The sequence below is a fragment of the Perissodus microlepis genome, chromosome 6, assembly GCF_051167445.1.
Source record: "Perissodus microlepis isolate ML-2025 ecotype Zambia chromosome 6, ASM5116744v1, whole genome shotgun sequence".
Lineage (NCBI taxonomy): Eukaryota > Metazoa > Chordata > Actinopteri > Cichliformes > Cichlidae > Perissodus > Perissodus microlepis.
The window spans coordinates 339,443-359,338 of NC_140466.1; the positions used below are offsets into that span (position 1 = coordinate 339,443).

The 19,896-nt window shown below is 47.2% G+C and overlaps 4 protein-coding genes and 1 long non-coding RNA gene across 8 annotated transcripts in view; 2 read left to right on the top strand and 3 right to left on the bottom strand.

The window, feature by feature from the left end:
* Window positions 1-56: 56 nt before the first annotated feature.
* Window positions 57-954, bottom strand: mrps28 (mitochondrial ribosomal protein S28). The gene has a single exon (XM_084929872.1). The coding sequence runs from the start codon at window positions 932-934 to the stop codon at window positions 377-379; it is 558 nt and encodes a 185-aa protein (XP_084785998.1). The 5' UTR covers window positions 935-954; the 3' UTR covers window positions 57-376.
* Window positions 955-1,661: 707 nt separating this feature from the next.
* On the top strand, window positions 1,662-9,502 carry sde2 (SDE2 telomere maintenance homolog (S. pombe)). Of its 2 annotated transcripts, none has more exons than XM_084929828.1 (8): window positions 1,662-1,804; window positions 3,691-3,793; window positions 3,870-3,981; window positions 6,793-6,962; window positions 7,041-7,170; window positions 7,776-7,913; window positions 7,994-8,372; window positions 9,067-9,502. In XM_084929828.1, the coding sequence occupies exons 1-8, from the start codon at window positions 1,700-1,702 to the stop codon at window positions 9,271-9,273; spliced, it is 1,344 nt and encodes a 447-aa protein (XP_084785954.1). In that variant the 5' UTR covers window positions 1,662-1,699; the 3' UTR covers window positions 9,274-9,502. The 2 variants fall into 2 exon arrangements, with proteins under 2 accessions (XP_084785954.1, XP_084785953.1); XM_084929827.1 differs by having other exon boundaries at window positions 1,663-1,804; window positions 9,064-9,502.
* Window positions 9,373-14,380, bottom strand: mtif2 (mitochondrial translational initiation factor 2). Its single transcript, XM_084929807.1, has 13 exons — window positions 14,222-14,380; window positions 13,969-14,092; window positions 13,533-13,704; window positions 13,284-13,444; window positions 12,856-13,032; window positions 12,580-12,719; window positions 11,892-12,016; window positions 11,602-11,806; window positions 10,970-11,222; window positions 10,755-10,895; window positions 10,352-10,516; window positions 9,808-9,948; window positions 9,373-9,731 (listed from the first exon to the last, which is right to left on the bottom strand). Exons 1-13 carry the CDS (start codon window positions 14,378-14,380, stop codon window positions 9,562-9,564), a joined length of 2,133 nt encoding a protein of 710 aa, XP_084785933.1. The 3' UTR covers window positions 9,373-9,561.
* Window positions 14,381-14,520: 140 nt separating this feature from the next.
* On the top strand, window positions 14,521-17,244 carry LOC146384704 (uncharacterized). Its single transcript, XR_014800366.1, has 2 exons — window positions 14,521-14,599; window positions 16,967-17,244. It is a non-coding gene; the product is annotated as an uncharacterized LOC146384704 (long non-coding RNA).
* Window positions 16,046-19,896, bottom strand: part of LOC146384705 (echinoderm microtubule-associated protein-like 6) — a 35,887-nt gene continuing 32,036 nt past the window's right edge. For all 3 annotated transcript variants that reach the window (XM_084929758.1, XM_084929757.1, XM_084929756.1), the window contains 4 exons: window positions 19,646-19,749; window positions 17,588-17,741; window positions 17,410-17,510; window positions 16,046-16,560 (listed from right to left, as the gene is read on the bottom strand). In XM_084929758.1, the coding sequence (XP_084785884.1) occupies window positions 16,536-16,560; window positions 17,410-17,510; window positions 17,588-17,741; window positions 19,646-19,749 (384 nt within the window). In that variant the 3' untranslated portion in view covers window positions 16,046-16,535. The remainder of the gene's footprint in view (window positions 16,561-17,409; window positions 17,511-17,587; window positions 17,742-19,645; window positions 19,750-19,896) is intronic.

A 19,896-nucleotide genomic window follows, 5' to 3' on the forward strand; every position in this document is an offset into this window, starting at 1 on the left:
CATCTCACCTCAGTATTGCAGCTGACTAATGATGTGTGAAACCGAGAGGAGTGAGCTGAACGTAGATCACACATTTATTTATTGCAGAAATAAAGAAAACAGCTGCAATGATTTTTCCATGACAGACTTTTACAAACACGCTGCAAAGTTATGACATCACAGTTCCGTGATTGGTCAGTTTCAGTGTTGATGATGACGAACAGTGACAGCAGCCATCAGCTCCAGCAGCGTAACAATGTCACGTGACCGGGGTCAGGGGTTATTCAGCACAGTCAAACGTCACGTGATAAGAAAATCTGTTTAATTCCGTCCTTGTTTCGGGCCCTGCTGAGCCTCGGTGCGCACAAGAACAACCAGAGTCCTCCACCCGTGGGCCTCAGTCGCGGATCTGGTGCTCCCGTCCGTCCAGCGGGCCCAGCAGCACTGCCTGGGCCTCCAGCAGCGTGGTGTCGGTGCTGGCTCCCAGGAAGCGGGCGGTGAGCTCCATGTCCTGCAGCCGCAGACGGACCCTGGAGCCCGGCTGCAGGCCGTCGGCCCCGGCCGGCCGCTGACACACGCAGTGGAACTTCCCACCGAAGTCGATGTAGAGATCGTCGCGGACCACCCGGAACACCCTGCCTACCACCACCGCGTCCTTGGCTGGGCCCATCTGGATCAGCGGGGACCGACGAAGCAGCGCGGCGAAGCTGAGCTCCGGACCCAAGGAGGAGGCCTTCGGCCCGGCCGCGTTGCTCTGTGTCTCCCGCCGGAGCACCTCCTGGTGGTCGAAGGCGGCGGCGAACCCGGAGACCGGGCCCTCAGCGGGGCCCGAGTCCGAGCTGAAGGAGTTCCGGAGGAACCGGGGGGAGAGCCGGACCCGATACCGGAGCCCCGACACGACCCTGCACAGCGCCGCCATGTTTACCGCACAACCGGAAGTTCTGTCTCCGCGCATTTCCTGTGCAGGAGAGTGCCTGCGCCGCGTGCAGGCTGTAGAGGCAAGAGCGTCACGTGGTCCTCCAAAAAAGCACACACAAACTCTCTCTCTCTCTCTCTCTGTGTGTGTGTGTGTGTGTGTGTGTGTGTGTGTGTGTGTGTGTGTGTGTGTGTGTGTGTGTGTGTGTGTCAATCCAAGTAGACTTTTATTTTCTACCCAACAATATACACTTAAGTATACAGTGGGGTCAAATATCTTCCTTCTGGATCAAAGGTGCAAACTGTGAACATAAAAATGAACAAATTCAAATATGTAACTATACAGAAATAAGATAAACTAAGAATCAGTCCAACAGTGTTGTGCTTGAATAAAAGTAGAATAAGAAATAGAAAAGAATGAGAATAAATAAATACAATAGTGCAAAACTGAATTTTCAATGCTTTATAAATGAAACCAGACAAGATTTTAAAACCATAAAACATTCCCATGATGTAAAAGCAGTTCAAACTATAAACGTTCTGCTTGTTTGACCTCTCACTTGTGTCTTTTACCTAATTGTTACTGCATGAAACTGAGACCATGAATCACATTATTAGCTCACTAATTCGAATTGTTGTGGTGGCGTGACGTGGGCTCAGTGCACTCCGTATCAGCAGGTGGCGCTGTATATCATTGTACATCTGTACAGTAACATGAATGCATTCTACCGCCGCGCGTTTTAAGTCAGAGAAGAAAAACTCAGCCAGTAAGAAGCGGAGGAGCTGCGCATGAGCGTTGTGCAACATGGAGGTGTCGGTGAGCGCTTTGGGCCGCAGAGGTTCTACCTGCGTGTTTCCGGTCGGTTCTGTGGTCAGGCACGTCCTGGACCGGCTCGTGCCGCTTCCGGAGGTGAGGCTGAGACGAATTATCCGGGATAACCAGGGTTAGCGTGAGTTAGCCCGGGTTAGGCGGTTTAAATGCACTCCGGGTATCAGTGTTAGCAGCTGCGCTAACGTTAGCATATAAAGTGTTTTGATGCATGCTTAATCTTCCAGGTAAGCACATCCCGCTCATATGGACGTAGCGTCACTCATGTGAAGAAGTCACCTGGAAAAGTGACGAAACGTTCCTCCCACTGAAACCGCTACGTCCAGGTGAACGGAATCAACCTGTCGGCGGTTAGCATATAAGCTATAAGGCTAAACTCGGCGTTAACCTGTCCCAAACGAGGTCAGCACTGACAGTAACCTCAGGTTATATCCAGAGGAGGCTGAAGCAAAGTTTAACCCTTTCACGCATAGTGGTCACTACAGTGGACAGCTATTCAAAGGCCGTTTCCGTGTATTTGTGTCAGTGTTGATGGTGTACTTGCACATAAACAATATACACGGTGTGTATTGTTTATTCGTTTGTCAAATTCTTAAGTTACAATGTTGTCCTCTGAACCTCTTTGAAAAGTACATGTTTAAAAAATGAAGTTCAAAAATCTTTTTTTCATTCCTAAAGATGAATAAAAATCCTGATTGAGTTTGTCATAATTCATGCATGAAAGGGTGAGTCACTTTTAGGGCTGCCACGATTAGTCGACTAGTCACGATTACGTCGACTATCAAAATCGTCATCGACTGATTTAATAGTCGACGCGTCGGTTGAAGCTTTGTAAGCTCACAAAAGACGCAGGAATAAGTAGTAGGATTTAAGAGTGTAATAACGGACTGAGACAGAAGATGGCAGCACTGCATGTACAAGGATGCCAGCTGCCGTTAAACCCCGAAGAAGAAGCTGTGTCCCAGAATTCATAGCGTGGCCCTGCGTAGTTTCCAACAATGGCGGCAGCTAGTTAGTTTTAATATTACTCTTATTATTCTTTTTGGGTCGCAAAATAAACGTTTAACATATTTTCAGGTGAGAATGTAGCTGTGTAAACCTCAAATATCTGCTCAGTTTATCAAGACACCACATATTTTCAAAAGCGCTCCGACGTTTTCGGAGACGTCTGTTACCCACTAGCTCGATAGCGAGCCGGGGGCAAGGGTCACTAGAGCCGTGAGAACACCGGACTCCCAGCAGATCGTTTTCAAACCCACCGCCGTCTTTCGCTACTCAGGTTAAACATGATATTTAAGCCATTTAGATAACTTAAAATGTTATTGTTTCCCTTTTCTTAGTATTTTATTTGTTCCTGAGTAAATCGGTTTGGCTGAGATTAAAGTTATAGTTTTTACACAGAATAAACATCAAGCAGACAGCTGATCATCAGAAGTGTGAGATGCTCGAGAATATACTCCAGTGTCCCGTTATATTTTAGATAGCAAGGAGTTTATTAAACTTCAACGAAACAATCTGCAAACTTCATTAAACTTTAATAAACTCTCATCTTGTCTTTATTGTTAGTTAGCACATACCTGAAACACTTAAAGCTGTAAGCTAATGATAGTTATATAAGAGCAGATGCTGCTGGTGCAATAAGCGGTAGTTTTACGTCCAATGGATGATGATCTGATTAGTCGACTAATCGCAAAAATAATCTGTGACTAGTCGACTATCAAAATAATCGTTTGTGGCAGCCCCAATCACTTTGACTTAAATCCGTAAAATCAGAGCCTCAGGATCAGCCCTGTTATGACATACTTCCTGCCAGCTCTTATTCATTGAATTATTTATTTAGATTTATTCCAGATTAAATAAACTGGAGGTGTGTTTACGGGAGGTTCAGGTCGCGGCTTCAGGGGATGTGAAGATGATCGAAGGGTTCATCTCAGAAACATTATCTCAGCGAGTTTTCATGTTTCCAGGATTTCTACGTCACCAGAGATGGGCGCCGGGCACACCTGGACGATCCTCTGGAGCATGGAGCCGTCTATCATCTGGAGCTCCGCCTCCTTGGAGGGAAAGGAGGTCAGTAAACGGAAAGTAGCTTCCAGTTTTCCTGCTGCAGAAGAGCTGAAGGAAACTTGTGAAATGTGTGTTTTAGGGTTCGGTTCAATGCTGCGCGCGCTCGGCGCTCAGATTGAAAAGACGACCAATCGAGAGGCCTGCAGGGACCTCAGTGGGCGGAGACTCAGAGACGTCAACCACGAGAAAGAGTGAGACAAACACACAGGAGCTGAAATGTTTAGCTGTGATTTAGATCAGACAGGAAGTGTTATTACTCTGTAGTCTTTAAAGTAGGGCTGGGTTTTGATTATCGATTAAAATAAATTCTAGCTTGGATAACGTAAAATCGATTCATTAAAATCCTGAATCGATTTTTAAATATAAATTTATTTTGCCCGAAACGCCAGAATCTCAGGTTAAACTTCACAAAACCTCAACAACCACCAAACAGCTAAAACAGAGAGCAGGAACACGGATTCTGCACAAAGGCTAAACTCAAAGCGTGGACCCGCCGACGGGTCAGAATTAGGGCTGCCACAAACGATTATTTTGATAGTCGACTAGTCACCGATTATTTTTGCGATTAGTCGACTAATCAGATCATCATCCATTGGACATAAAACTACAGCTTATTGCACCAGCAGCATCTGCTCTTATATAACTATCATTAGCTTACAGCTTTAAGTGTTTCAGGTATGTGCTAACTAAAAATAAAGACAAGATGATAGTTTATTAAATTTTAATGAAGTTTGCAGATTGTTTCGTTGAAGTTTAATAAACTCCTTGCTATCTAAAATATAACAGGACACCGGAGTATATTCTTCTGATAATCAGCTGTCTGCTTGACGTTTATTCAGCTGTGTAAAAACTATAACTTTAATCTCAGCCAAACCGATTTACTCAGGAACAAATAAAATACTAAAAAAGCCAAACAATAACATTTTGAAGTTATCTAAGTGACTTATATATGTTTAACCTGAGTAGCGAAAGACGGCGGTGGGTTTGAAAACGATCTGCTGGGAGTCCGGTGTTCTCACGGCTCTAGTGACCTAGCCCCCGGCTCGCTATCGAGCTAGTGGGTAACAGACGTCTCCGAAAACGTCGGAGCGCTTTTGAAAATATGTGGTGTCTTGATAAACTGAGCAGATATTTGAGGTTTACACAGCTACATTCTCGCCTGAAAATATGTTAAACGTTTATTTTGTGACCCAAAAAGAATAATCAGAGTAACATTAAAACTAACTAGCTGCCGCCATTGTTGACAACTGAGCTGGGCTGCGCTATGAATTCTGGGACAGAGCTGCTTCTTCTTCGGGGTTTAACGGCAGCTGGCATCCTTGTACATGCAGTGCTGCCATCTTCTGTTTCAGTCCGTTATTACACTCTTAAATCCTACTACTTATTCATGCGTCTTTTGGGATCTTACAAAGCTTCAAACGACGCGTCGACTATTAAATCAGTCGTCGACGATTTTGATAGTCGACGTAATCGTGACTAGTCGACTAATCGTGACAGCCCTAGTCAGAATCAGTGAGATGTCGCCTTTCTCACCCGGCGGCACGGACACGGTCGGGGCTGAAAGCCGACAGCTCGCTGATTCTGATGTTTCGGCGGGTCCGCGCTTTGTGTTTACGCTTTTTTTGCACAGATTCTGAAGCTGCAGGTTTTTATCTCTCCAAACAATATTGATCGAACCAGCAGGAAAGAAGATCCAAACTAAGCTTCACATAAACATCGTCATGGATTCACTCTGACTTTTGCTGTTTTGCTTCCACCAGGATAAAATCACACTTCATGCACAGCTCTCTCTCTCTCTCAACAACAGTTTCCCGTCTAAAAATCAGTTTTCTTCATTATTCGCTTGCGCACAAGTCTACAGCTGTTTACAGCGCTGTGGGACGCTGTTTTTTTTTTTTTTCCTTTTACTTCTGAAAACAAAGCCTCATTTCTGCTGTTCAATACTGAACTTTAAACTTTTTAAAATTATGCAACATTGCAAAACGCTCAGCTGTGTCTCTAATCAAACCTCTGTAACTTTGCTCTGCTTCACTTCAGCAGCATCAGGTCATGTTCAAATGTTGATTAATGGTTTTCTTTCGTTTTTGATCTACTGCAGAATATTTTTATAAAATTCCTCAATTACTTTGACACAAAAGCTGTGACGCTCACACCTGTGATAAAGTCTCACAAGCTTTCTTTTTATAGATATAAAAATATGGAAATGTACTGATGCATCATCTGAATTATAATATTTCTGACTGTCTGAGGCAAAATTTCCCCGATTCAAATCGTGGATCGAATCGATTCGGGACCTTGTGAATCGGAATTGAATCAGTTCTAGAAATCAGTGACGATACCCGGCCCTACTTTAAAGGTCTTCCAGTAAAATCTGTGCTAAATGTAATGAAAGTCTCACCAGCAGGTGGCAGCGTTCAGCCAGAAGGCTCAATAACGTCTGTTTGCACGATGTTTTAGTTTTCCCCACCTCAGCGTGGAGACAACTGTGCAAACACCACTCCTGTCACGCTTTGCTCCGCCCCCTGCTAGCAGTAAACGTATTGAGATGTTTGGAGCCAGTTTAACAGATTTGATAATAATAATAAGATTTGATGGCTGTACATAAAACATGATGAGAACAGAAACGCTTTGAATGTTATTTATACAGCAGTGTCCAAGGTGTTGTCCAGGTGAGCGCACTTAAATTTCAAGTGTCTGAAAACAAGCTTTAAAACAGCAGAAAAACTCTGAAAGGTGAATTCTCTACAGTTGATGAAAAAGATTCAGGTTAATTATTGATGATGATTCACCTCAAACATCTGCTCTGCAGCAGCTGCTGCTGTAAGCTCAAAGCGCTGTGATGTTGGGCCAGGTCTTCAATTTTGTGACCGCAGCTCACACCTGTCAAACAACCATCTATCCCACCGTCGAGGTCACTTCCTCCTGCAGTTTGTGGGTAGAGTCTGATTGTGAGCGGCCGGTGCTCACTGCAGTGACATGTCTGTTCTTCTGTGGTGCGGCAGGATGGCGGACTGGCTGAAGAAGCAAGCGGAGCGCGAGGCAGAGAAGGAGCAGCGGCGTCTGGAGCGCTTGCAGAGGAAGCTCAATGAGCCCAAACACCAGTTCACCGACACAGAGTACCAGCAGCAGTGCCACGACCTGTCCGAGCGACTCGAGGACTCGGTGCTCAGAGGTTGGCCGCGCTGCACAGCTCGCATGGTGAGAGCGCGAGGTCGCACGTGTTTGACGTCAGGTGTGTTTCCTGTTGCAGGTCTGCAGGCTTCCTCCAGCAGCCAGGTGAAGGTGGACGACATGTGCGGCGCCAAGAGGCTGAACTGTGATCAGAGCGAGCAGCCTGCGAAGAAGAAGACGAAGACAGCAGGAGGAGGGGGGTGCTTCTGGTGAGTCTTTAATGACAGGAAGAGTTGAACATGGCAGCTGTTACGCGATCACTCAGACAGGGAACGAGAAGCACGGCGGCTCTGAGCTACAGCGAGGTTCTGAAAGGCAAATTATTCTCAATTATTGTCCTTGTCGAGACGGCAGGTCATCAGGTCATTCGCTGTGCGAGCAACATCAGACCCTGACAAATAAAAACATGAGGTCAGCAGCCAGGGAGGTTCTGATTGGCTGAAACCCAACCGATGAAACCAGTTGAATCCTGTGAGGACACGCTTGGTGAAAAACAGTTAAGTGGGGTGTCAGTGATTTCTGGTGAATCCATCAACTCAGCGGGCACTGTGATGTCAACAGGTTTCCTGGCGCCCGCTGACATCACAGCGTCTTTTATCAGCAGCTCCAGTGACCTCACCGATCACCAGCACAGATTCTTGTGTTCTGAGTTCAGCTGAAGCACTCGCAGCTTGTCTCTGATGGTCAGCATCCGTTTACGTGAGCTTCTGTCGGCTGTATTTGGTTGCAACTGCATCGTCTGTTTCCTAGCAACAAAATGTGGGAAGCTGAGAAGGTTCAGAGTGAAACTGACTGATCATGCTTGTGCTCACAGGACGGGGCTGGAGGAGATGGACGAGCTGATGAGCTCAGATGATGACGAGGCTCCGTCCACATCCAGCCGTGAAACTGCTGCTGCCATCGCTACCATGACAACACGAAGAGAGGCAGCAGAGTCTGAGGAGGGTAGCAGGTAAAGACCAAAGAGCGCCAGGGACCAGATCCACTGTCATTTAACGATGTCTGAAAGAGTCTTCTTTCATCCTCAAACAGTGGAAGCACCAGAACCACACAGATCCCCAAGGAGACCTCCAGAGACCAGACTGAGACACCGTCAGAGGACCGGGACCCTGAGGAGACCTCCAGGGACCAGACTGGGACACAGTCAGAGGACCGGGACCCTGAGGAGACCTCCAGGGACCAGACTGGGACACCGTCAGAGGACCGGGACTCTGAGGAGACCTCCAGGGACCAGACTGGGACACCGTCAGAGGATCGGGACTCTGAGGAGACCTCCAGGGACCAGACTGGGACACCGTCAGAGGACCGGGACTCTGAGGAGACCTCCAGGGACCAGACTGGGACACCGTCAGAGGACCAGAACAATCCTGGTCCGTCCAAACCATCACAGTCAAGCGGGCCGTCTCAACAGGTGTGTACCCGATGAATAAAGTCAAAGTCAAAGGTTAAAGTTTCTGATGAGACGTTTAAGGTTAATTTTAAAGTCTGAATTATGTCATCGCTGAGCTGTGGCGGTTTTCTTATTGCTGCAGCATTTTGGATCTACTGAAGGTTTTTATGGAGTTTCTAATTTTGGAGCTAAATGGAAGAAAGCAGTCTTACATATTTGTTTAATATGTGCGTTGAAGGACATGTCCTGGTCAAAAATGACTCCAAGGTAATGCCATCCAGAGGAAGAATCTGGTTAGATACCATATTTCTAAGATTTTCAGGGCCGAGTACAATGACCTCAGTTTGATCTGAATTAAGAAGCAGAAAGTTAGCGGCCATCCAGGTCTTTATGTCTTTAAGACATTCCTGCAGTTTAACTAATTGGTGTGTGTTATCTGGCTTCATGGACAGATAGAGCTGGGTGTCATCTGCATAGCAGTGTAAATGTATGCTATGTCTTCTAATGATGCTGCCTAAGGGAAGCATGTATAATGTAAACAGAATTGGTCCTAGCACTGAACCCTGAGGAACTCCATAATTAACCTCAGTGTGTGAAGAGGACTCTCCATTTACATGCACAAACTGGAGTCTATTAGATAGATATGATACAAACCACTGCAGTGTGTTCGAGCAGTCAAATGTTGCGATCATTAACTCTTGTTGTTCTTCAGCAGCTGGATTTGCTCTCGGCGTCGTCTGTCGAGCAGCTGGAGTCTCTGGGTTTGGACGTCTTGAAAAAAGAACTGATGTCTCGTGGGTTGAAGTGTGGGGGAACGCTGTCGGAGCGCGCTGCTCGACTCTTCGCCATCAGAGGACTGAGTGCAGATGAGATCGACCCGCTGCTGCTCGCCAAACCGACGAAGCCCAAGAAGAAGAAATGAGATGGAACGCTGAAAGCGGAGCGTTCCATCGAGTGCGAGAATATTAATCACAGAGGACATTTAGACTGTTTCCTGATGTGAGATGAGCTTTCTGATTGGTTCAGACAATCACACGTATATTTTATTAGCGGTTCTGTCCAGTCAGAAAGCAGGATGTTCACACACATCTGTGCTTCAGTTTGAATTTAACCACTTCCTGTTCAGTTTTCAATAAACGTCTGAAACTAAACATCAGGTGTTCATCTGAGTCTGTGATAGAAGCGCTGCGCAGCAGTGCATGATGGGAGTTCAGAAGCCGGGGTCCCAGGAAGTGACCTGCGGCGCCTCCACCTCCTCAAAGCACACGATGATATCACCGGCTCTGAAGTCGACGTCGCCGTCAGCCGATAGGCCGCACTCCATGCCCGCCCTCACCGTCTGCACGTCATCTTTGTGGTGCTTCAGTGCTGCCAGAGAACCTGCGGGAACATCAGGAGAACGTTAGAACAACACGGTCCAGTCCTGCTCCTTGACCCCAGCTCTGGTCTCACTCACCCTCCCACATGGTGTCCCGGCCTCGGATCAACCTGAACCTGAACCGTCGGTCCAGCTGACCTTTCTGAACCCGACAGCCGGCCACGGGAACCTTCTTCTTTCCCACGGTGACGTCAAACATGGCGACGACCGACGCCTCACCTGCACCGGGGGGGAACAGGTTATGTGTGACTGATATCACAGGTTCATCTTCCTCTGACATGTGATCTAAGGGGGTGTGGCTAGAAACAAAATGAACATATGCAGATCTGGCCTCTGCTTCGCACTCTGAGCGTGCTCACATTGTTTCTGTTGTCCTCATTAAATGACCTCTGTGAGCATCACGTGCTCCAATCAGATGATTAAAAACAACGGTAGAAGCGTCAGATGGCGACGCGTTTACCTGGTGGCCATAAGGCGGTAAAATTAAGATTAAAATTTCAGCTGATCCTGCCTGTTACCATGGTGATTTAGCAGGGATGAAACGCTGACTTTGATCTCACTGATACCCCTCCGCTCCACCTGAGCTCAGTTGTGGTCACATGACCGTGTGGTGCCGACTCACCTGTGATGTTCTCGGAGACGAGCGGTGGCAGTTTGGCGCTGAGCTCCTCCTTCAGCTGATCTACCAGCTTGTAGATGACGCTGTGCAGGCGCAGCGGGATGCCTTTCCTCGCTGCCAGCTGCTCGATGCCACGGTTCGCCGCCACGTTAAAGCCATAGATGGAGCCTGATGGCGAGACGCAGCCAGTCAGGACAGTCCACACGATGTTTGAAGGTGGAGCAGGAGATTTATTTATTTTAAACTCAGGTACCCTGTGATGCATTCATAGACACTCTGTAAGAAGGCGTTCTCTGATCTCAGCTTTAAACCCATCATGAAATCACACTAAACCAGCCGGCGGTCAGAAGAATCTGCTGCACACAAAATGAATAAAAACATCTGGAACGGCGACCTTTGCTCGTACCTCCAAACATTTCGGCCATGTTGACGTCGTTCTCAGAGATGTCTCCTATGCCGAAATGGACCACCTCGAGCTCGCACTGCTGCTGAGCATCGTAGCTGTCCAGGATGTTCAGGATGGCCTCCACCGAGCCATCCACGTCACCTGGGGTCGACGGTTGTTCAGTTAGAGTGACATCACAGTGGGCGGAGCCTGTTTGAAGCTGGCTCAGTGTGTACCTTTGACGATGAGCGGCAGGCTGAGCTGGTCGCTTTGCATCCTCTCGCTGGGCCTCGTGGCGAAGCGGGTCTTGTTGGCCCGGTAAAGCGCCACCTTCCTCTGCCTCCAGCTCAAGTGGGACAGCCCCTCCCTCTCCCTGCGGTACTCCTCCAGGTGGAGCTTCTGCTTCTGCTCGATCGCGCTCTGCTCCTCCTGCAGTTTCCGCTGCTCCTCATCGTGACTTCTCCACTCCACCACCTCCCGCGCTCGCTGCTGCAGGAGCCAAAGGAGGAAAGTTTTTATTGTGGAAGGGACTGACAGGAAATGGTCATCTCTGACCCACGAAGGAAACCAACGACCAACAATCCACAGTCTGGATTTTTATTTAAATTTCCCCAAAATTTAAAACCAGAGCAAAAAAAGCCAATGAAGAGCAAAGTTTGCAAAGAGGAGGCAGAAAACGAACATCGCAGCGAAATGTTCCGAAGAGATTTTTAACGCAAACTTAATATTTCTCCTTTTTTTCATTATTGTAGGCTAAGCATCAGCTGAGATGAACACAACCTCTGTCGATTTATTGTTTAATAAAACATTTATTCTATTTCATGTGAAGCGATTTCATTTGGGCGGAGCCTGTTTATATCCCACTCACCTCAGACTCCACCTCCAGGATGGTCTCTCCAGCTGACGGCAGCTCCTTCCAGCCAACCACCTCCACCGCAGTACTCGGCCCCGCCTCCCTCACAGCGCAGCCGTTCTCATCAAACAGGAAGCGAACTTTAGCCCAGGATTTACCAGCAACCAGCACGCAGCCTCTCTTTAGCGTCCCCCGCTGGACGATGGCTGTCGTGACCGGGCTGGGAAGACCAAACTGGTCACACTGGGTCTGTTTGACTCTTTCATGTTTCCAGTAAACCAGAGTTAGCACTGTGAAGGACTTACCCTTTGCCTCTGTCGGTCCTGCTCTCGATGACGAGTCCCTCCACGGGGCCGGTAGCCTCCGCCTTTAGCTCCAACACCTCTGCCAAAGCTACTGTGGCCTCAGCCAGAGCCAGAAGGTTATCACCCTGACAACGTCATCAATGACATCATTAGTCTACAGCAACAACAGGCCGACTGTAATGATCTCATATTTTAAGGAAGTCATATTAACTGCTTTCATTACTTAATTTATCCACTTGTTTTATCCTTTAACCCAGCGGTCCCCAACCCCCGGGCCTCGGACCGGTCCGTGAGTCGTTTGGTACCGGGCCGCGAGAGTTGAGGCTCAGGTGTGAAATGTCTGGTTTTCAGGGTTTTTATCGGTTTTCAGCGTTATTTTGTTATCGTTTTGATCGTTAACTCGGTTTTCCTGGGTCTTTTCACGTGTGTTATGAATAAATCTTCTTTTTTTCGGTACCGGTACTAGTTTTATTTTGTTGTATTTATCCGCGACACCTTAAAGGCCGGTCCGTGAAAATATTGTCGGGCATAAACCGGTCCGTGGCGCAGAAAAGGTTGGAGACCGCTGCTTTAACCTGTCTGTTGTACTAACTGACCAATAGGAATGTTCTTTGTGCATTGTGGGAAAACAACGCGATGTGTTGTTTGATTTCTTTAAAAAAGTTTGTGGATTTATTGATGAGTTCACCTTCAGAGCAGAGATGTGAATCGCCTGAACGTCTCCCCCGAACTCCTCGCAAACAACGTCGTGAGCGAGCAGCTCCTGCTTCACCCTCTGAGGGTCGGCGTGAGGCTTGTCACACTTATTCACCGCCACGATCACGGGGACTGAAACACGGACGAACAGCAGAATCAGCAGTAGAAGAGCATAAAACCAAAATGAATAGAAACCAGTAAAAGCAGTAGAAACGGGGCGAAGCCTCGTTCTGAGCCCTCGGCTGTGACTGTCAGGTGGAGCTCCCACCTTTGGCTCTCCTGGCATGCTCGATGGACTCCACCGTCTGGTTCATGACGCCATCATCAGCTGCCACCACCAGAACGACGATGTCGGTGGCGTTGGCTCCACGGGCTCTCATGGAGGAGAAGGCGGCGTGGCCCGGAGTGTCGAGGAAGGTGATCTTCTCACCTGTCGGCAGCTGGACTGGAAGAAAATATCCGAGAGCGGGAAGGAAGCTTCAGGAAAAACTTTACTGTCTGTAAACGAGCACAAACCTGAAAACGCTGCTTATTAAAACAACATTCAATAATCGATCAGCAGAGTCTGATGACAGATTTTATGATTTAATTACATTTTCTTCTGTTTGCTCTTAAAGTTTGTCTTTAAAAAAAAACTTGCTTGTTTCGTTTCCTGTCCTTGGGTGTGTTTAAATAAAGTTTAAAGCGTGCTGTTACCCAGGAAAGCCCCGATGTGCTGCGTGATGCCTCCGGCCTCTGTGGAGACGATTTGGCTCTTCCTCAGGCTGTCCAGCAGCGTCGTCTTACCGTGGTCCACGTGACCCATGATGGTGACCACCGGGGGCCGTGGCACCAGGAGGGTGGGATCAGCAGGCGGTCTGTGAAGGTTGTAGGTAACGGAGAACTTTATTTTGTTACAAACCACTGAGACGAGTTACATACACGTGATCAGAGACTTCTTGTCACCTCCTGCAGGCGTCCCTGTTGGGTCGCTCTCTGCTCGCGCTCAGTTTGGCCCATCTGAACTTCATCCCTGACCGTGTCACCACCTCTTTAATCCATCGTTCCTCCAGAACCGTGTCCTTTTCCAGAGAGTCCAGATGCACCGACGTGTTCAGCAGAGCCTCCAGCACGTGGTCTGAGATTCAAGTAGACGTTTATTTAAAACAGCTTCCAGCCACAGACAGTTTAAAACATCGACGTCGCTCCAGGGTCGGACAAGTAGTCGCACGAGGAGGAGCCTTAAACCGGCATTCTGTCTAACGGCCACCAGGTGGCGGTAAACTCTTGGTCCGTTTTTTGGAACAAGACAGCGAAGGTCAAACGCTCACCTTGAAGCTTCAGTGACCAATGGGAAACATCAAATAGCTCCGCCCACCTGTATACTGTCTATCATCCTTACCGAAGTCTCTGTTCATGGCTTCAGCGAGTGCAGCCGCCGTCATCCCCTGTCGGATCTCAACTTCCTGTTTGTCCACTTTGGGTTTGACCTTCTGGGTCTTCTGATCTTTCTTCTGACCTTTGACCTGCAGTTAAAAATTATCTTTATTATGACATGCTTCATTTTTTTTCACTACAAAACTTTATTTGTACAGACGAAGGAACTGTAATGCTGCGTCTTTGTTAATGAACATCATCAGGAGGAAGAAACTCACATGTTTGAAGGCGAACTTCCTGTTCGGTTGGCAGGTGAGGAGAGAGTCGGCGCTCCCGGCACGGCAGAATACGGCCGGAAACGGGAAGTTACTGAACAGAGCTGGGTCTGCGTGCACCAGCCGCCGGGTACCCCGCATCACCGAAGACATCACACTCATAGCTGCAGAGGGACAGGTGAGCCTAACGTGCGAGAGAGCAAACATCTGCAGGTAAAACGTCATCATCATCATCATCGGGAGGCGGTCTCACTGAGACCAGCCATCGATCCTTTCACTGAGACCAGCCATCGATCCTTTCACTGAGACCAGCCATCGATCCTTTCACTCAGGAGTGTGTCTGCTCCTCTCTGTCGGCCTCACAGCCCACAAACTCTGCAGGTAATATACCCGCACACATCCTGACAAGCAGCAGCCAATCAGTTGAGTGTCTGACACACACTGTTTGGGGTATATACAGTTCTATATCTAATATCCTCAGCTGACATTTTTAAAATACCCACCCTCCACGTATGGTTGTCCAGTCCTCTGCCTGAAGCAGCAGCATATGAAGTTTACATATTAAACATGGTGAGATGAAAGCTGGATGCAGGTGGTGGACTACATCTATGCCGAATTAACCCGAGTGCTCTAACACATCAGGAACACATGTTTACATTTTGTTCTAAAACATCTCGGCACCACAAATCGTAAAAATGTGTCTTTTGTAAATGAAGTTTGGAGCAGAGTTTACGGACTGACACCGGAGGACTCAGGAGGATAGGTTCGTTAATTCGGACGCCGAATGTGAAAGTGAGACTTAACAGTTCAAACCGATAACGAAGAATCATCGATCCGTAAAAAACATAAAAACTAACAGCTGTTAAACAGCAGTGTTTGCGTAGCTCGGCTGAACTTCCGGCTTGCAGAGGAAGACGCTGATTAAAGAAACGTTTAATCAGAGCCGAACAGCTCACCTAAAGCCTCAGGTGTAGTTCGTTCACGTGACATTACCTGGCAGGGTTTCTGAGTGACGTTTGGCTCTGCCTGACGTCAAAACTCTTTACGTCGGAACTACAGTCAACTCAACCCAGCAGCGGAGCGTCAGAGAAGGGAGCGTCACGGTACCTCAGCAACCCCGACATCCGCCTCCGGTCGTTCTGGTTTTCTCTCTTCGCGCTGTCCACTCAGCTCATCGTGGAAAACTCCTGCGACAGGGAGCCGCCATGACAGCCAGCACACACACCGGAAGCACTTTGGCGTCTTCTGTTAGGTTTGCGTGTTGCTGCCCTCCACAGGTCAGGCAGGTGAACGGAGACAAGGATCAGGACGGCTGCAGACTCACATGTGTCTGCATTACTATAATAAGACTAACTCACCTGGTGTGCTTTCAGTCAGTTATTCAGGTTATTGTACTCGGCCCTGAAAATCTTAGAAATATGGTATCTAAGCAGATTCTTACTCTGGATGGCATTACCTTGGCCTCCAGTAACACTGTGAGGAACCTTGGAGTCATTTTTGACCAGGACATGTCCTTCAACGCACATATTAAACAAATATGTAAGACTGCTTTCTTCCATTTGTGCAACATCTCTAAAGTTAGAAATATCCTGTCTCAGAGTGACGCTGAAAAACTAGTTCATGCATTTATTACTTCCAGGCTGGACGACTGTAATTCATTATTATCAGGAAGTCCTAAAAACTCCCTGAAAAGCCTTCAGCTAATCCAAAATGCTGCAGCAAGAGTCCTGACAGGTCCTGATGACCTTTGATCCCTCTGTGTGGGGTTCCAAAAAAGTGTTTTTTTTATTATCAGACAAACAGCAGAGAGAAGACAGCGCCACCATGTGGATGTAAATATTTATTTTCTACCTTAATAAACACATTTTCTTCATTTCTATTTGTTCTGTTTTGAGGTAGAATTCTTTTACTTTTTAAATAAAGTTCCATACAAACTGTTTTCTACTTTTTCCCCTTTTAATAACTAGGATCAAACACAGATCCATTTTCCTCTTTTTTATCTTCATCATCATCTTCTTCTTCTGACAGGACACCACGACAGTCTGATAGCACCACCGTTATAAATAAAGTTGTATCAAATGTTTGGTCAGAGTTTGTGAGAAAGGCACATCCCGACAAACCAGACACAGCTACACGACACAGCTACACGCCGTCCACGGGTCACAGCAACACGCCACAACAGCAGGAAACACGTCCTCACATTAACTGTACAGCAAGAGGTGAACTCGGGTCAGAGTTCAGACCGAGGAGTCGGGGGAGCAGCATCAGAGGAGAAGAGGAGGAGACTCTTGTGAACCCAACAAGGACTGCAGAGACTTCACTGACATTTCCACACAAACAGGCTGCAGAGAGGAGACGAGAGACAGACAGCAATCAGTTACAACCAGCAGGTCGCCAACCTTCCTTTCAGAGTAGGAGTGTGAAACAGCAAGCAGATCATCTGCAGGCGAATGGCTTATTGGAAGAGTTTCAGTCAGGTTTCAGAGCTCATCACATTCTGGATTCAGGAGACAGACACTATCTCTACTTTTAAGATTCAAACTTTCCTTTTTGCTAAAGCATATAGTTAGGGCTGGACCAGGTGACCCTGAATCCTCCCTTAGTTATGCTGCAATAGACGTAGGCTGCCGGGGATTCCCATGATGCACTGAGTTTTTCCTTTCCAGTCACCTTTCTCACTCACTATGTGTTAACAGACCTCTCTGCACTGAATCATATCTGTTATTAATCTCTGTCTCTCTTCCACAGCATGTCTTTATCCTGTCTTCCTTCTCTCACCCCAACCAATCACAGCAGATGGCCCCGCCCCTCCCTGAGCCTGGTTCTGCCGGAGGTTTCTTCCTGTTAAAAGGGACTTTTTCCTTCCCACTGTCGCCAAAGTGCTGCTCATAGGGGGTCATATGATTGTTGGGTTTTTCTCTGTATCTATTATTGTAGGATCTACCTTACAATATAAAGAACTTTGAGGCGACTGCTGTTGTGATTTGGTGCTGTATGAATAAAATTGAACCTTTTTCTCTGTGAAATATTAGAATTTTGTCTCAGGGGTCCTAAAACGTCTCATTTAGATCAAGTAAAAAAAACAAACAAACAAGCAAAGCATGAGTTTACTGTCTGAGCTGTTCTGCAGTCAGTTTTCTGCCCACGTTTGGCTGGTTTCACTCAAAGATTTGGTGTAATTCAGGTCTCACCTGCAGTCGCTGCCGCCAGCGCTGATCACATATTTATCATCGCAGGAGAAGCGGATGTTGGTCACGTGAGCCGAGTGGCCGAAGTAACGCTTGTGCTTCGCCTGGAAATAAAGACAGAAGGTGGGGCTCAGTGTGAGCTGAACCTTTCAGTGATTTCTCATTTTCGGAGCTCACTTACAAATTTTTCGGCGCAGGGGAAGTCAAAGAGCTTGATGAGGCCGAAGTCGTCTCCGGTCACCATGTTGACTCCAGCGTGAGAAACGCAGGCACAGTTAACGTCGGCCTTCTCGGCGTTACGAGGCCAAATGCCGACAACCTCGTCCCCCACGATGCTACGAAAACCGAACAGAAACGCCTCCGTCAGGTCAGTCACACCTTAAATGAGCTCAGGAAGGTGGCAACGTTTCTGGAACTAGTTCCTGTTTTTTATTCATGAAAAGTTCCTCCAGCTTTTCCTGAACTCATCCCAATTTGAATCCGTGCTTCCTGTTTTTAGTTCAGGACTCCATGGCGACCCAGGGCTGGAGGACCGGTGCTGTGCTTCTAGGATCGGTCAGATTAGGTTACGATTCCTCAGGCCTGACGAACATTTTCTGTTGCTCAACATCAGCCTGGAAAGAGTCCCCTCAGTTCCCCTTCCTGTCTGCTTTCTAGGATATGTCAGCAGACCTTTGCTCTGCAGCTGGTTCCCAAACCTCTGAACTTGTTTACTTCCCTAACAAAGGCCCGGCATGAGGGAACCCCACCATCACCAAGGACAGCCCCATCTTATCGTTTTGTTTCTTGGATTAGAGAGGGCCCTAATTCCTCTGCATCCCATAAAGCAGGGGTCTCAAACTCCAGTCCTCGAGGGCCGCTGTCCTGAAACTGTTCCATGTGTCCCTGCTCCAACCGGAATACAGTTAGCAGGTCATTAGCGAGAGAATAGGACCAGACTGCATGCTGAGGCGGTAATTCTTGATTCATGTTACATAGGGCTGCCACAATCGATTATTTTGATAGTCGACTAATCAAATCATCATCCATTGGACGTAAAACGTACAGCTTATTGCACCAGCAGCATCTGCTCTTATATAACTATCATTAGCTTACAGCTTTAAGTGTTTAAGGTGCTAACTAAAAATAAAGACAAGATGATAGTTTATTAAATTTTAATGAAATTTGCAGATTGTTTCGGTGAAGTTTAATAAACTCCTTGCTTTCTAAAATATAACAGGACACCGGAGTAAATTCTGGAGCATCTCACACTTCTGATGATCAGCTGTCTGCTTGAGGTTTATTCAGCTGTGTAAAAACTATAACTTTAATCTCAGCCAAACCGATTTACTCAGGAACAAATAAAATACTAAAAAAGCCAAACAATAACATTTGTAAGTTATCTAAGTGACTTATATATATTTAACCTGAGTAGCGAAAGACGGCGGTGGGTTTGAAAACGATTTGCCGGGAGTCCGGTGTTCTCACGGCTCTAGTGAGCCTAGCCCCCGGCTCGCTATCGAGCTAGTGGGTAACAGACGTCTCCGAAAACGTCGGAGCGCTTTTGAAAATATGTGGTGTCTTGATAAACTGAGCAGATATTTGAGGTTTACACAGCTACATTCTCGCCTGAAAATATGTTAAACGTTTATTTTGTGACCCAGAAAGAATAATAAGAGTAATATTAAAACTAACTAGCTGCCGCCATTGTTGGAAACTGAGCTGGGCTGCGCTATGAATTCTGGGACACAGCTTCTTCTTCTTCGGGGTTTAACGGCAGCTGGCATCCCTGTACATGCAGTGCTGCCATCTTCTGTTTTAGTCCGTTATTGCACTCTTAAATCCTACTACTTATTCCTGCGTCTTTTGTGATCTTACAAAGCTTCAAACGACGCGTCGACTATTAAATCAGTCGTCGAAAATCGTCGACGTAATCGTGACTAGTCGACTAATCGTGGCAGCCCTACTGTTACAGCAGCTCATGACTGAATGAACACAGTGCAATAAAAGTAAATTTTTCCAAACACTTACTCGAGTAGGGTTAGGGGTTAGGGGTCACCACCTCAGCATGCAGTCAAGTTCTATAGAGCCTTGCTAATCACCCATTAATTGTATTCAGGTGTGTTGCAGCAGGGACACATGGAACAGTTTCAGGACACCGCCCCTCGAGGAGTTTGAGACCCATACATGGTCTGAGGCGTTCCCACTAACACTAACGTTAGCTAACATTAAGCACAGCAAATCAACTTTTCTGCCTCACCTGGTCCAGGTTGCCCAGGTGATCCTGTCTAGGATGGGCTGATCCGTGATCACCTTCCCTGAGGGAACTTCGTGCACCTGCCGGGTGTAGGTGCTTGTGGACACCTGTGAATAAATCAAGACATTGAAAACTAGCTCTCGCCTGACAGAGCCCTGACCCACAAGGAAAAGGTCAGAGGTCACAACAACAGACCCATGTGTCATAACTCAGCACGTGTCTTCTTAACCTTTAACCTTTATTTAAGAAGGAAG